At 40.3% G+C, this 16,732-nt stretch overlaps 1 protein-coding gene across 1 annotated transcript; it reads right to left on the bottom strand.

Annotated features, from left to right (window-relative positions):
* Nucleotides 1-1,095: 1,095 nt before the first annotated feature.
* On the bottom strand, nt 1,096-15,932 carry slc1a3a (solute carrier family 1 member 3a). Its single transcript, XM_018668835.2, has 10 exons — nt 15,750-15,932; nt 14,926-15,279; nt 13,811-13,948; nt 6,925-7,129; nt 6,533-6,575; nt 5,825-6,093; nt 5,511-5,744; nt 4,744-4,938; nt 4,124-4,258; nt 1,096-3,193 (listed from the first exon to the last, which is right to left on the bottom strand). The coding sequence occupies exons 2-10, from the start codon at nt 15,107-15,109 to the stop codon at nt 2,986-2,988; spliced, it is 1,611 nt and encodes a 536-aa protein (XP_018524351.1). The 5' UTR covers nt 15,110-15,279; nt 15,750-15,932; the 3' UTR covers nt 1,096-2,985.
* Nucleotides 15,933-16,732: the final 800 nt, after the last annotated feature.

Here is a 16,732-nt window from a genome sequence, read left to right as displayed (position 1 = left end):
TACAATACAAAAATATTGTGTATGTTGCTGACTCCATGGAACATTGAAAATCAAATGACATTTGACAAAGTATGCATTACATGCATTACATCACAGCAGTTTCTGTGGTAATACTAACATTGCAAGAAAAAGTCCTGTGTTATTATTAACAACATATATCTAAAGCACCAAAGTACTCATTATCCAGAATGACCCCTTTCAGAAAATTACTGTATTGCCAGATTGTTATAAACATAAATGTAACAAGCAGCATTTTAATGTTGTGGCAGGTTGATTTGGAGCTACTTGTAACTACTACATAGCAGGTTAATCTTTGATAATGCACATTATTTTAAAGGTTCATCATACATCATCATCTACAAAGGGTTAGATGAGACATGTAGTGGGGGAGATTAAGGAATAAGCATAAAAGTTGATAAAATATCTCAACATGTGCCAACAGCAAAACAAACAATTGTTAAGCATGACATATGTGCTTGATCTGCTTCGTGCAATTTTCACAGCAGTATTGTTCATTGCAAAATTTGGAGTACATTTGCCCAAATTTAGCAGACTTGTTTTCGGGCATTGAAAAGCAAAGTGTTTTGAAGGACAACAAATCTCTGTTTGACCCCAAGCTTTCAGTATCAGCATGAGTTAAATATGTTAATTATTCTGAGAAAAAGTTCTGTATTTGTTAGAGAGGCCCTAGCTTATACTATAGATTCCTGGTTTCAAGCATCAATTCCAGCACAAACAGTCAGGGTTGGTGGAGAAAAGTGAGAACTGCCCTCTGCTCCAGTTCCAACAACCACTAGTTTTACCTCAAGCAAGATACTGCCTCCAGCTACACTCACGTAGCTGTCCAGTATCTGTACATCACATCCTTCTGTGCAGTTCTTAGGGATAAATATGTGTAGTTCCCAGGCAGCTACTCCCTAATGCCTACAAACTATCATGTGCAAACTAGTTAAACAAGGATTTAAATCATGACACTCATAACATTTACTCATTAATTAACACACATATGTTTTAGAGGCTTGGCTTTCAGTTCACAGATGACATATCTGGTATTTTAGATGTTCATGATTAAATCATAAACACACAGACATTGATTTTAATTTTTTTATTAAAAAAACATGCAAGATAACACTACAACTATTAATCAGTCGTGTGTGTTGTGTGTGTGCACACTCCAATGTGAATTCATCAGAGAAAGAATCATATCAAGAGAGACACCAGCAACTGTAAACAAAGGAACTATTCAGTTTCCTCAAGTGTGTAGAAGAAAACATTTGGTCCTTTAAATCATCCAGTTTTCCATTTGTAAAAGGAACTAGAGGGGTTGTTAGTTTGGTCATTAGGTTTCATATGAGCATGGTTACAGCATCTTTACATACGTAATCCTAAAGTAACCTTTTACAATTTAAATCTACAATTAATGTACACTTTTATCTACATTTTTCTATACAAGTACAGTATATTCCAGAGGATCTCCTATACAAAGCAACTTCTATGTAAATGTTACATTTGTTATATATACTGAATTACTTTCAAACACAAAGCAGCACTTACAAATTCAAGCTAGCTAAAATAAAAGATGGGGAATGAAATGAAACCCATTAGACTACTTTACAACATGCATCCATATTAAATCAAATGAAATAAGCGCTACAATGTATTATCTATGGGAAGCTGAATTGCAAATAGTAAAACCTTGAATATAGTCCAGCAAAATGTGTAAATTATATATCCAACCTACTGACTACAATTTCACAAATTTAATGTAAAACAAATATCTCATATTGATATGTGAATGTTTCCACGAAATTATTTTTAGTTCTATGCCCATGATAGAGGGCCTAAGTAAGGAGCTGACTCACAACCACCATTAGAACTTATCAGAAATATAATGATTACTATCATCCTATTGAAACAGTACTGCATTATTATGCAGGCTAGTGATTTGTTTGAGTGTGGGTGGGTGTAATTTGATTAAATTGTACAGAAATTTGGATTATATTTTTGGTGGGGTTTTTTTTTTTTGGTTGAAATGTAATGGCTTAACATTCTGATTTGATTACAGCTCAAATTCTCAGCTGAGCAAATTGAGTGATTTTGGTTTGTCAGTCTTAATGATTGTAGTGATTGGTTTGAGGAATATGTGTAACAAAAAACAAGGCTTTTTGGTTGCCAAGACATCCTGACAACTTTGTTTGCCTGACAATAGCATTTGCTGATTTGGACATTTACTTGACAAAAGTATGTGTGCCTTAAGGTAAATGGCATCATTCATCCAAGTGAAGTCTATATACCAAATTATAGAAAATAAAGCCACTAATGTCTGTACAGAGTTATGTAATTAGACAGCCCTTTTCCCCTTAAAGATGTTGGCCTGGACACCCCAGTGTATTTGCACAATATGCAACACTTTTCACATCAATCTCCAGATAGATTTTCACTGCCATTTCACTTACATTTTTCACGTACAACACCACTTGAACAAAAGAAAAGCAACAACTATAAAGCCAGAAAAACTCTGTGCAAGTATGGGCTGTAATCTGCTGCAGTGTTAAGACTCACAGCAATACTGGCCTCTAGTGGGTGAGATTAGTCATCACAGTTCTGACAGAGGTTGGATATGGCATGCAGGCCACGGACCACCAGGCTCTAGTGTAGTTCATGTTTAATAGTAAACAGCTGCCACCCTATGGCAGATACGTATTGTACTCTTAGGAAGAATAATAACTCAAATCCTTAGGAAAACAATGCATCAGTGAACCATTTCAAGTCTAAGGTGTGTTGGGAGAGCCCACAACAGATCTCCCATATTAGTGGAACTCACTTGGCTGAAATATATTCTAGCTGTAAATCAGTTTAATTTGAACCCTCCAATCTTATGACAGGAAGGCTTGCAAATTAAGAAGAGGTTAGATGAGAATGTGGTTCAATGCAATGCAGTGGTTTTCCTAAGAAAGTATGCAACATCAGACAAAATGCTCGCCCCTACATCTTGGTCTCAGTGTCAGCAGGCCTCTCGTTCTCATACTCATTCTCCTGGCAGATGAGCTGATACGGCTTCTTGTCTGCTTCCTCCACCACTGAGTTGCCCACCTCAGGGTCCTTGTTCTGCAACTCATGGCGAGACAGGTGTTCCACTATACCTGCACCGATAGAGTCTCCAAGGACATTGGTGGTAGTGCGCAATCGGTCCCTGAAGAAAGATGAGGGAACAGGTGAGAAAAAGAGAAACAAAGAAAAGAAAAGAAAAGACAAAATAAGATGAAACAAGACAACATGAGACAAAACAGGAAAAAAGAAAACAAAAGAAGAAGAGACAAGAAGACAAGAAAAAAACAAGACAAGACAAAAAAAGCACAAGACAAAACAAGAGAAGACAAAATGAAACAAGAGAAGACAAAATGAGACAAGAGAGGACAAAATGAGTAAAGAAGATAGAACAAGACCAGAGACAAAAGAGGAGACAAGACAAAAGAAGACAAAACAAAACAATACAGGATAAGAGAAGACAAAGCAAGAAAAAAAAGGACAGATGACACACAAGAAACAGAGGACAAGGCAAGAGAGACAAAAGAGACAAGACAGGAGAAGACAAAACAAAACAAAACAAAAAAGAGTCAAGTCAAGACGAAATAAGAGAAAAGACAAAAAACAAAATAAGAGAGGACAAAAGAACTAAAGAAGAGTATGAAATATTAAACAATTCAATTGAAGATGGAAGATTAAAACCATGTGGCGTGCTTGTAAATGCCTGTACATTAAAAAAAATCATTGGAAAACTGGAGGCATAGTCAATCACTTCAGGCAATCCTTAAACCACATGAAAGACAACCAGTGGATAAGAGGAAGTTGGGCTTTGCACTGGGATTGGATACCGACTGAATAAAAACCAGATGGATTGAGGGACATGGAATGTGAAGGGAGTGTCTCTGGAAGCTGTCCCATCATACACTCAAGAGCGTACAGCGCACAAATTTGACCCATTAACCCCTTAAATTCCCCTTGGGTGGGACTTAATTGGATTTATACCACATTGTATTTAATTTCCTCACAATTAAACCCTCCTCATTACTGTCTATAAACCAAGTGAAGTTTTCTAAGAGGCCATAGAGCCAATACGTACAGGAACCAATCAACGGCAATGATGAGTGTGATGTCGTCAGTGGGCAGGCCTACAGATGTTAGCACTATCACCATGGTAACCAGTCCTGCCTGTGGGATTCCAGCTGCTCCAATACTGGCTGCTGTGGCTGTGATGCTGATGGGATAAAGTGAAAAAAGGAGAGGTGTTGATGGTATCTGAGTTGTGTAAAAAACAAACAAACAAACAAACAAACAAACAAAAAAACCAAAACACCATAAAGGCAACTGAAAAAAATTCCAATGACATATCATGTACAGCTGCAGAGGGTCAGTTCCTTTGGCTGAAATACTATCCCTCATCCATCTGGTGGTTAGAAAGTCATTATGAAGCTGAAACCTGTGGTTGTGAGGCTTGGAGATGCTTCACTAGAGTTGAAGAGTATTTCTTGCCATAATGAAAGATAAATACCTTAAAAATATTCTCCTGTTCATCCAAAAACTCTCAGAGCAGGCAAGGTTAACTGAATTAAATCCTTTTGGGAAGCATGTTGAAATAGATTACATTACAACTATGGTGATACAAACTGTTGAATGTTTGGCATTATTAATGAATGTTTAAAGAGCAAAACTTGGAAAACAAGTTTCTCGCATATCACATACCTGATGGTGAGAATCTGTCCGAAGTTAAGGTCATAATCATTGACCTGAGCAATGAAGATGGCTGCCAAGGCTTCATACAAAGCCGTGCCATCCATGTTTATTGTAGCACCAACAGGGAGCACGAAACGGGTTACACGCTTGTCCACTTTGTTGTTTTCCTCCAGGCATTTAAAAGTAATAGGCAGGGTGGCAGAACTGTGAGAGGACAGAAGGAGAAGGAAGATGACAGACAGAGAAGGTGTAAGAGTGAGAAATACAAGGAAAAAAAAAATCCACTATGTCACCTACAGTGAGTTTGTGAACTGTTGTTAGCGCTTTAACACAGACCAGTCAGTGAGGGTAGACAAATATAAATCATGCTTATCAAGCCTGACCGTCTGGGGCAGTCAGGGAGGCTGACTGCATACCAATGTCCAAAAACATTCACTGCAAACCAAAAATGAAATAAAGAATTGCAACATTTGCATTTTTGAAATCTGTATAATGTCCAGATTTTTATAAAAATCCCCAAATCTGATCAAAATAAATCCTACTGGAACATGATTCCAGCTCCTTTGTTACTGTACATTGTTGGTTTGCAGTTTGCTGGATGCCATAGCTATTACTAATACACTGTATTTTCAGTCTTTTGTGCCTGCCCTTTTTTCAAGTAGTGAAGCAATACTCTTTCATTCCCCTGTACACTGAGTAATGTATGTGAGAGAATGACAATAAATTGAGATTTGGGGTTGGATTTAAACTGTGTAATATTTAACCCAATTACATACCTGGAGGATGTTCCCAGGGCAGTGATGAGTGCCTGCAACAGCCCCGCAATGAAAACGAAGGGGTTCTTCCTGGTGATGACGAAGTAGAGTGTTGGCAGGACGAGGATGGCATGGATGAGCAGCCCACAAATGACTGACACTGTGTACATTCCTAGCTGGCCACCCATGGAAGTAATGTCCTCCATCTCCACGATCTTACCGGCAATCAGGAACAAGATACCGATGGGGGCATACCTGAGGATTGATGGGTGTTATTGTCACTTTATGCAACATTATCTCTAGTCACCCACTCATCCACACCTTCTTGCACTTACCACATGATTATGGCAACCAGCCTCATGATGGCTTCATTGAGACAGTCGAAGAAGTCCTTCAGGGGCTGTCCCTGTTCCCTCATGCTCCCGATGATCAGACCGAAGCACATGGAGAACACCACCAGGCCAAGAGCATTGATTCCATCAACCATCCCTGGCACTGGAATCATCTCTTCCCGGGCTATCTCCTGGCTCCCATTGATTGTGAATATTGTGTCATTCACTGTCATCTTCACACGTACCACTCTCTTGGCATACTGTGTCTTAAACTGGATTTTAAAAAAAGAAAGAGGATGGGTTAAAAAGTGATTAACCCCAGGGGGGTTAAATACTTTTATTCAATGATAACATTTGAGATTCAGGATCACTGAAGATGCTAGCAAACATATCTAGCTTGTTGAATAGGAAGAAAATGTATCTCCCAAATTAAGAGATTTCCAGGTTAACATGTTAAATGTCTGAAATGATTACTGGAAACCCACCTTTTTTCAATCTTTATGTTGGAACTACGAAGCAGAGATTGAGGCCACTACTCACAGAAATGACATCTGATGTGTTTTTATTTGATTGCAAATTTAGATTTAATTCCTTATAGTTTGAGAGCACTTACATACTGATGGTGATTTGCTGAAGTAAGACAGTTAAGGAATAAAGCATTTTATGTAACTGTAGGACAAGGAAAAAGAGGGGATGTGGAGAGATTGTTACCTGTTTGGTGCAGGCTTCTACAAGGTTAGGAGGAAACATGTTTCTGGAAAACCAAACAAAAGATGTCCATTTTTGTTAGGATTAAGAAATCACTCACAAATTTCAAATGCACAGTGCTAAAAACAGACAAACTACATGGAGTGTAGTTTAGTTTAGATATTAAGATTTGCATTCAGCCTTTTTTGACCCCATTTTCCTCCCCAGATGTTACAGATCTTAAAAATCCATCTCCTACATGTGAGCAATCAGTATCAAAAGCAGGTGATCAGCGAGGGATTACCAATTAAAATTTTTGGTGACAGAATCAGTGCACTGGAGTGCTTATGTGAGTGTGCTCGGTCGTTCAAAGTGCATAAATATGTGTGTGTGTGTGTGTGTGTGTGTGTGGTTACCTGATAAGGTCCAGGAAGGCATCAGCAGGGCTGACCTGCTCTATCTTCTGCTGCTTGGTGAACTCATCCTTCGATCCTTTTCCAGGGTGAATGATGAGCACCATGACGATACCGATGAAGACAGCAATGACAGTGGTGGTGGTGTAGTAGATCACTGCCCGCATGCCCATTTTACCAGAGGCACGGCTGTCCAGAGCGGCTATACCTGAGAAGAACACATCATATAAATGAATATATATCAATATATAAGTTTTTATCTACTTATTACCTGCACTCTTACTCAGATCACCAGAGGCATGGATCATAGGACTTCCAAACAGTTCCTGTAGAGGGAGCAGCAGTGCAGCAACAGTGCCTGCAGAGCTACAAGCAGCTTCATGTGGTATTATATAAATTAACCACATTAGCAGTCGCCGACCAGTTTATGGATGTAGTCGTAGTCATTCAGTCCATTCTTTCACCAATTGCCTATTTTCAGTCATTCATTTAATGAAAATATATTAATTACATATATTTGCTTTTCAGTTTCACACAACTGGCTTTCAGTGACATGCACCAGAAACTGTTGTCAAACAAAATAACAAATATTCAAATTCAAATGTTTCCTTAGCAGCATCATAAAAACAAAGGCATATTTCAAACAAAGATAGCAATAATCAAATAATAATATATTATGTTTTTATCTTTGTTGTTGTTTCTGTGTGTGCATGCTGCCCCTTGACCTTAGAGTTTGCATAAATGTGTCATTAACTTTTGTTCCTGTGAGCATACAGTTAGCCTGGGAAAAGGTGCTGTAATCATAGGTGGAATACACCCATGTGGATTATCTGCCTAACTATCTGTGACAACAAAGGGCGACAAGAAACACAATCTGACTCTGACCTTCACAGGTGAAAAAGCAAGACCTACTGTACAGTACCCAAGGGAAGATCCACAAAACCTGTTTGCATACTGTATAGATAATATGTTCTAAATTATAGCTGCAGGGAGAAACTTTTTGGAATCTGATGGTGTGTTCTTTTGCATCTGCCAAATTAACTGTCATTTTTATTTGATCATAGAGCAGAACTGTATGTTCCCAAGTGTGACATTAGTTTGTTGTGAACACAGAGAACAGGCAGAGATGTCAGTTACAGATAATCAATTTGACCTTAAGTCAGTATCTGTGTCATGGAGAAGAAGATACAACAGAGATATATCTGTATTCTGAGATGAAAACTGTATGTACTGCTAGGCATATCAAGTCAAGGCCAAAGCATTGAAAGTAGATGAGAAAATGAGCAACATTTTATACAGAAAAAAAAATGTGTCGCAATATGATTCAGAAAAAAAACAGCTCACGATCTAGTTCCAAATTAAATTCTTTGGTTCCTTCTAAGTCTGGTAACCTGCAAAAATGAAAGATCAGATGCTATCAAATTATAGCTAAAATATGTTGTGAGTTTTCTTTGCTGCTTCAGAAAGCCGCAAGTCAGTTTCACGTTGCAAAAGAAACAGTTCTGACAGAGTTGGTTCTCAGTTAAGAACTGATTAACCACTGATGGAGATTTATGCAAACCAGAAAATAGTTTGAGGGAGTTGCAGAGCCCGGGGGCTAAACTGTCCTCCACAGCTCTAATAGCATTAAACAGACTTTGTGGGGATAATGGTGGTAAAAAGAAATACAGCCATTCAGAGATCTGGATTTGGAAACAGACAAGCTGCCTCAGTAGGCATGGGCATGACGATGGCGTTGTATTTTCAAGGTGTCAGGTCCTATTATGGCTGTTTTCTTCATTCAGAGCTGTACAAGGCAAAGCAGGCTTTGTGTGGTGAGAGATGTATGTGTTCCTTTCATATGTGGCACTTTGACACTGTGTATGCTAAAGCGTGTGTGCGTATGCACTGATATGTGTGTGTGTGTGTGTGTGTGTGTGTGTGTGTGTGTGGGTGTACCTACTGGCCCTGCTTTGGCCCTTCTCTGTTCCTCTTGTCTCAACATGCCCAGGACTTAGGGCTTTTATCCCATTCTTTTTGATCCTCTTCCTCCCCTCCTCATCCTTCCCTCCCTCATTCTCCTCCCCCCAAATTCTTCATCTCCTCTCTCTACCACCTCTTGTTTCAGGGTGCCCCCCAGTACCCCTCCCCTGCTGCTCCCTCTCCTCCTCCTCTCCTACCCCCACATCTTGCCTCCCTCCGCTCTTTTTTCTTGCACGCTGATCTTATTGCTGCAATCCTCTTTCATTGCCATCCTTTTCCTCCCAACCGCCCCCTCCCCTGCTCTCCAGCTCTCCTCCTATTCCTTTTCTGGCAGCCCTGGGAAAACTTGTTGACTTAGTCAGCCCCGCACACACACAATGATCCCCAGCCTGTTGTCCGGGCAACAACGGACGCAACCTCACCAATTCCATCCTTTCAAAAGAACGAAAGAACCAAGATTGAAGGAGAGCACGGAGAATGACTTTCTTTCTCATATGGGGAATGTTCATCAAACACAAAGGTAGGCCTACTCTGGGGGGGTTGAGACGCTGGACATAGTAACAACTGCAAGAGGTCTGTCCTGAGGGCAATTAACATCCACTGACACTGGGCAAAGACAGACTCTGCAGTTCTGGCAAGACTTTATCTGAAGGCCCAAAGCCAGAAAATATCTCCACACAACAGTCTATGGAGTTTAAAAGATTTTACAGACATTCATCTTAATAATCAGTTTTCACTGGTTACAGCCCCTCAAATATACTGATTTGCTGCTTTTCTTTGTCTTACACTAAACTGAATATCATTAGATTTTGGATTGCTTTTGGATTTGGGATTGCTTGAACCAAACAAGCAATTCAACCATTTTTTTTCTCTCCATCCTTTGCATGTTGATAAAATGACCAAAGTGGCATTGGCAGGTGGCGTTGAGCCAGAAACAGACATAGTTCAGCACACTCCGAGACACATTCTCCACCAATGTATCTTACTTTGCTCTGCCTCATTTGAATGAGTCTCCCACCTGTTTGAGCCCCTTTCTCCCACCTGACACCAAAATACCACGCAGATGCGCAAAACTAATTTCAAAGTCAGGAAACCACCAAGCTGTCAGAGCATTGCCATGAAAACAGGGCACACAGATTTAAACAATGGCTATTCTATAAAAAGAACTGAAACTACATAAACTTAAATTTAAACTGCAATTCAACTGGAGAGGTGCAATACTTTTTTTTACTACATCTTCCGCATTAGTTCATTTTCAAAGAGGATATAGATATAAGATACAAGAGTCTGTAGTCTATGCTAAAAGGCAAACAACTCAGTGCTTTATAGGTCTGTGTCATTCTTTGTGGGGTGAAGACCTGAGAATAAAGTGGCTACATATTCTCATGAGTCCACTTTTGCACTTTATTTTCATTTTTCAGAGATTTTATACTCCTACTGGGAATGATGGTATTTCTCACTTCTCTAATGTTACATTATATCTAAGATTTGAAAGATTTTAAAGGCTATACATGTTTAAATAAAATCATAGTATATGATGCATTTTTGATTTGAGTATAGAACTAGTGGGATCTGGACCACCCACGTATTATGTAACTTGTTAGTAAAACTATTTATTGGACAGTTTCTTGTAACTTCTTCACTATTTTATTCTACCTTTATGTTGCTACCTTTATTAAACAAATGAACAAAGGATCTCTCCAGTTATTTACTATAGCCCCTCCCTCATCCTCTTTTTTTTTTTACTGCCTGTGTTGGTCGTCCCCTTAACTTCCTCCCCTCCTATGTTCCTACGTAAGTTTCCCCTCTGATGACCTCCCCTGTAATCATTCTCCTTTTCCTTTTTTCACTGCCCTCATCCCCTCTCCCTGTCCTTGGCTCCCTAAGTACTCTGTGGTCGACTCTCAGCTCTCATCTTGAAATGCCTGAAGACAATATGGAATTTGCAGAAAACATATGTTGAGTGGTTTGTTTGAAGAAGATCAATGATAGCCCTGCAGCTGTCTGCTCTCTATCTTTCTCACTCTCCCATCGAAACACATAAGCCTGAAACCATAATTCGTGATCCTCCGTTCTCCTGCCTGAGTGTTCACAAGCCTGGCTTTCCTTCATTTCCTACCTTCCAGGGCCCCACTGGACTTTGCTCAAACTTTTTTTGGATTCCCAATTCAGCCTCACTATCATGCAGGATCGAAATTCAGAGGAAAGTTCCTTCTAACTGGGACAACCCATCTCACATAGTGGCACAATTCAGTCTTGGGAGCATGACAGTCACAGGGGCCACGTGTTTACAGCCATAGGAGCTCAGCTCTGACTCTCATATCCTTTAAAATATGTTCTCAAAGTTGCACTCCAAGTCACATTATGTGAAGCAATAGCTGCTCTAGAAATAGATCTAACTATATTTGCATTTAGGCTGGTTCTAATATGAAATATAAATCTAGCCTATGATATGGTGATAGAAACATAGACAAACATACAGCTACGTAGGTCTGTCAACACACTAAAGTTGAAGATGAGGGTGTTCCTTTTACTTTAAAGTAACCTGAGAGGACACTTGTATTACTTTTCAGCTAAGGTCATAGTTTCAGCAGAAATCCGAAAATCTGTAAGTTGAGTCAAAGTGCCCATAAACTAGAGATCTACAGCTGTGTTGCAGGTGTTCAAGATATGTCATGGTGTGTATTGGCTGAAAAACTGTATGTATTAACTACTTTGAGTAAAATCTAATCTACTTAATGATCTATTGATTCTCCTGTGTTATTGTTTTGAAAGTCAAAACTCCTTTCAGACAGACAGTACCAGTTCCTGTATGTGTGTATGTGTGTGTGAAATGGTAACTTATAAAAAGATTTTTTTGTTGCTGCTGATGCTCTGACCTCTGACTTCAACCTATTCCAGTAAATGTCTTAAGAGCTGCTGCTGACTGATATGTGGGAGTAGTAAACTGATATGTAATTTGTACATTTTAGTGACACAATGTCATGTGTGAGTTCTTTTGCATAGAGTGTGCTTACATTCTTTAAGGGTCATGTCAACCTAACACCACATACTGAGGTGAAACTGACATGGGTCAAGCTTTATTACCAAGTTAGTTATTTATTAACAAATAACTTTTGGTTTTACTTCTGATGTGCACAGTGTTATTGATTGATTTGTCCTGCCCAAATCAATCATTCAGGTTCGCTTTCTCAAAGATAGGAAAACAAAATGTTGAAGTGGCGGCAGTAATGTAAAATGTGTGTAGTAATGACTTTTTCTAGTTGAGTGACAACTTTATAGCAGGCAACATTGCATCTGATGATTTGGATAAGGACACACACACACACACAAGAGAGAGGAGCTGTGTCCTGGATGACTTGGCTACAGAACCTCTTTGTTGATTTCCACATGTTGTAGCTGCGGTCATGTGACATGATGTCAGAGGATGCTGATGTTACGCCCCGCTGCAGCACAAAGCAGGTTATTATCAGACAATGAGTCTCTATCATCCCCTCAGGAGACTGGGCTCTTGCCCTGTCAATCACTGCTCAGCGACTGGACATTTTGGTCTCAGTATGTCCCGCTACAGCTGCTGCTGGCCACTGTGTTTGGTCAGATGTGTCATAACTCTGTAAATCTATAGTTTTGCTTCTACAACAAGTAGAGGCTCTGCTCGCCACAAACCCACAGGCCTTTGCCTCTGGAAGAAAACATCCCTGTGTGTCTGACTGGGTTTATGAGCCGCATCAACAGTGACGAATGAACTCACTACACTCCTGGGTTAGAACTGAAAACCTCAGTGTCATATGTTTGTGTTTTTCTGAGGCGCACAAGCCCAAATACATGTGAGCTGCAGAGAGTACAAGATGTACAGGAACCAAAAAGTAATCAGGTCCACACATTCTGAATTGCTATTCAATTAAAAAGTAATAAATCTGAGTCTGCTTTGGTCATGTTTTATCAAGATTTAGAACATTACGACACAGCCCAAGCATGTGATTGAGACCGGCACTGTAAGTTCAAAATATATTTCTCCCTTTCTGTCTTTGTGTCTCTCTCGCTCATGAGGTCATCCTAACCCCGTCCACCACTGGGCCCAAAACCAACAAACAGCATCGGCTGAACAAACAGCTGGCTCGCTCTGCCACTCATGAGATACATGTTGGTCAGTGGAGCCACAAAACAACAAACAGCGCCGTCACTGGTATGAACCTTTTACACAGAAAACATATGCTACCTGCAAAACATGTAACTTAAATCTCACACAAACAGAGTCAGAGAGAGGTCCCATTTTTTTTTCCACATGCCAGTACTGATGCTGTGCTGTACCGTCACTTCACGCTGGTAGAGATACATTATGAGGGAGTATTGGGTGGAGGGATTTTCATCTGGTCAGGGGCTACTTCTACAGTGGCTACCAGATGTGAAGAAATCTGTGGAGCCATGCTGAACACACAGGCATACAAAAGAAAACGTCTTTTTTTTTTGTGATATTACAAGATACAGTAGAGTGCTACGTGTGGTGACTGAGTTGTCTGATATAAATTTAGAACAAGGCAATGTGACACATGCTGGAGCTGTAAATGTCTAAGCTGTGTGTGCTAATTTTAGATATCTGAGGTACATTTCAACTAAAAAAGTCAATGACAACTGAACACTTTATTTACCGTAATGATGTTACACCCATGTGGGAGAGATGTGCATAAGCCTTGAGTGTCTACAACATGTTATTGGTTAACCATACTGATGCAATCAGGAAGTTATTTCTATTCGATTCTTACATATTAGACATAGTTCTGTCGGTGTGAATGAAAAGGCTCAGGCTTAGGATAAAGTCGAAACATACAAACGAATAAAAAACATGTGAGTGTAAAAATCTTGCTGTTTCTCAGAGGTGAATTAACTAAGTTAAGAAACACATGGCGGTACATTTTAGTGTACATACCTGTGATGAGACTGGAAACCAGCAGGGGCAGCACCAGCATCTGAAGCATCCTCATCAGCAGTTCTCCAGGAAAAGAGAAGAACTTTACTTCGCGGTAAGACATTTTATAGGGCCGCAGAGCAAATCCCAGGATTATACCTGCAGTGAGGATCAGATGTGGGAAAAAAGTCAAAACTGTATTAAAACATTTCAAACTTTTATTTGACTAGGACCTTAAAGAACCTCCCTGATTTGACACCTGTAGTTAAAGCTAATCATGTAAGCATAATTATGGGTGAATATCTATACCACTGTACAGATTAGTTTTGAAATAACACTGAATAGCTGAAACTTCATCTTTGTATCACATGACTATCTTACAGCTTCCTAAGAAAATCAGTGGTGTTTACTTATAGTTTCACCATTGTTTCATTGTTATTTATCTATTATTTGGACCAATTCCACTGATCTTATGATCAGTACTGGAAACACTTGTATACCAATGATTGTGCAATAACTGTCACTTCTGCTGTAGTCAAACTTGATTTTCTTGTGAAAAGACATGGAGGAGTTGTTTCTTTCAGCGATAGCAACAAGCAGTTTGTTGACTGAACAACAGGCCCAGGTGGCTGACCCAGCAGCCCCAAAGTGACGAATATCCTGAATTTAACAATCAATCAAAGGAGTTTGACGTGGCGTGGTGTCATTTGAGCAGGGCTGCAGATGTGCAGTTGGTGTGTGGGCCTGGCTCACTTCCCGCTGAGCCAGATTCAGAGGTTAATGGCAACAGGGCAAAGGTCAGCTACAGGGTCAGATAAAGGCCAGTCTGCTAAGTTCATCTGAGTTCCCTCTGTTTTCTCGTCTATTCTTTTCCCTCTTCCGGCCTGCTACAGAGGTGTCGGTCACACCAGATTGATGGATTATTGGGGGTGAACCAGAAAATCTGTTGCCTTCTTCTTTACAAATTTGAATAGAGGTAGGGGAATGTGATGATAGAAGGAGAGGAGAGGAATAGAATTGCCTCCAGTAATCTCCCGTTTTATGTCAACTAACTAAATCAAGAGCTGAATTGCCAAAAGAGTGCAGGGTCTAAACAGTGTCTACAGCCAAAACAGCCACCCCCTCCTTCCACTTACCAATAATGACAGCTGCAATGGTTAAGATCACGAAGGCATTTCTAATGAAGAATCCCTTCACATCGTCCTTTGTGATGTTCTCCACTCTCTTCTTAGCCAGCAGAGATCGGGACTGGATCCCAGCCCGGATCTGGTGGAGACCACTCCGGGTCCTCTGTGGGTTCTCTCCATTGCTCTGAGTCATAGCTTCGGCTGGAGTCTTCAGATCTGGTTTTAAACTTGCAGGAACTTGTACTCCACTATAACTGTGATGGGAAAACACCTTAATGGTGCTACTGATTCACTTGTTACCTGTTCTTCTTCCCCTCTCTCTCTCTGTCACACCTCTCCTTTGGTTCGACTTTTTCGAGTTGCCTGGTAGAGTGGGAGGGAGCCAAAATGAGACAAATTATGAAAGGTAGACGACCGCTCTGTCACACTCTTAGCTCAGTCAGATAATAAAGGTTTGTGACTACAGTGTATCCTTTCTGCTCCAAAGTGGAATGACTAATTATAATAAATGTCATCTTGCAAATCCCTCCTAAAAGCATAAAAAAAACCTGAAATACTTTAACTTTTCTGGCAAAGAAATGCTGCATTCAGTGAGTGAAGAACACATGTGTTGTAGCCACAACTGTGAAGGCATGCAGACTTCCTCAAACACACACTCGAGTAACTGCAACACACGTGTACAGCTTTGGTCTAATGGTTAAACTGCTACAGATTCACACTCTCACACATGCAGGCACACACACACACATAGACACAGTCACTGATCAAATGATAAACTGCATTTGTAGACATATTAAAATGGTAAAATGCCAAGATAGAAGTTGTTTCTGTACCTTTAGGCTTGAGCAATAACTTCCTTTGGAGTAATGTCTCAGTTATTTTTGGGTTTTTTTCTCTCTCTCAGGGGGAAAGTTCTGGTTGTTTAAAGCGCGATCAGTGTGAGAGGGACAGAGGAGCTCTTTGGCTGCGAGCTGGTTGGTGCGAGCAACCAGCAATGAAGGGAAAGAGGAGAAAAAGAGGAGAGAGGAGGGGAGAGGAGGAGGAGGAGGCAGCCACAGGGATGAGGGAATAAAAGAGCCAGTGAGAGAATGGAGGCGGCGCTATCGTAGAAGAAAAAAAAAGTGGCGTTAGTTACTCACACAGTGTGTGCTTGTGAGGAGGTGAGGCGGAGACTAGAAAAGTGAAGTAAGGTAGAGGAGGGAAGAGGGGGTGGGAAGGGGAGGTGGTGGTGGGGATGGGGGTGCTTTCCAGACAGAGGGGAGCTTGAGGAATAATGAGGTTTCCGAGCAGGAAAAAGAGAAAGGACCTTCTTGTTTTCTTCTGTCCCTTTCAGCCCTCCTTTCAAATGGTTTTTCACGCTTGATAAGTTCAGCCTGATTGGAGATTCCTGTGGAGAGCAGGTCAACAGAGATATAAAAGTCCTCCATCCATCAAAAAATATAGAAGTGGATTAGCTATTCATACATTTATTTTGGCACGTCTCCAACACACCCACTCATCCATCAATATCACTTTTACATCACACATTTGCACCATACAAAGTCCACTTGGTCATCTTTTTTTTTTTTTTTTTTTCATCTGTGTAGTCTTTAGTTTGTTAAGCTAAACACAGCAGGTAAATATTTACCAAGTGCCAGTGGTGCAACTGGTGCCCTGCAATTTTTGGTTATGAAAGAAACAATCTGTGCTAACTAAGGTCTGTAGGTCTCTGGCAAACAATTGGACTCTGGTGCTACTGTGACCGTTGGCTCCATGTGTGCCATAAAATCATAATGACTATCCAAGCTTTAGCACCGAGGAGAGAGTGGTTAGAAAG

This window comes from Lates calcarifer, linkage group LG13 (assembly GCF_001640805.2).
Source record: "Lates calcarifer isolate ASB-BC8 linkage group LG13, TLL_Latcal_v3, whole genome shotgun sequence".
NCBI classification, from domain to species: Eukaryota; Metazoa; Chordata; class Actinopteri; family Centropomidae; genus Lates; species Lates calcarifer.
The sequence above is the reverse complement of the archived record's forward strand: the minus strand, read 5'-3'. Positions and strand labels throughout refer to the sequence as shown.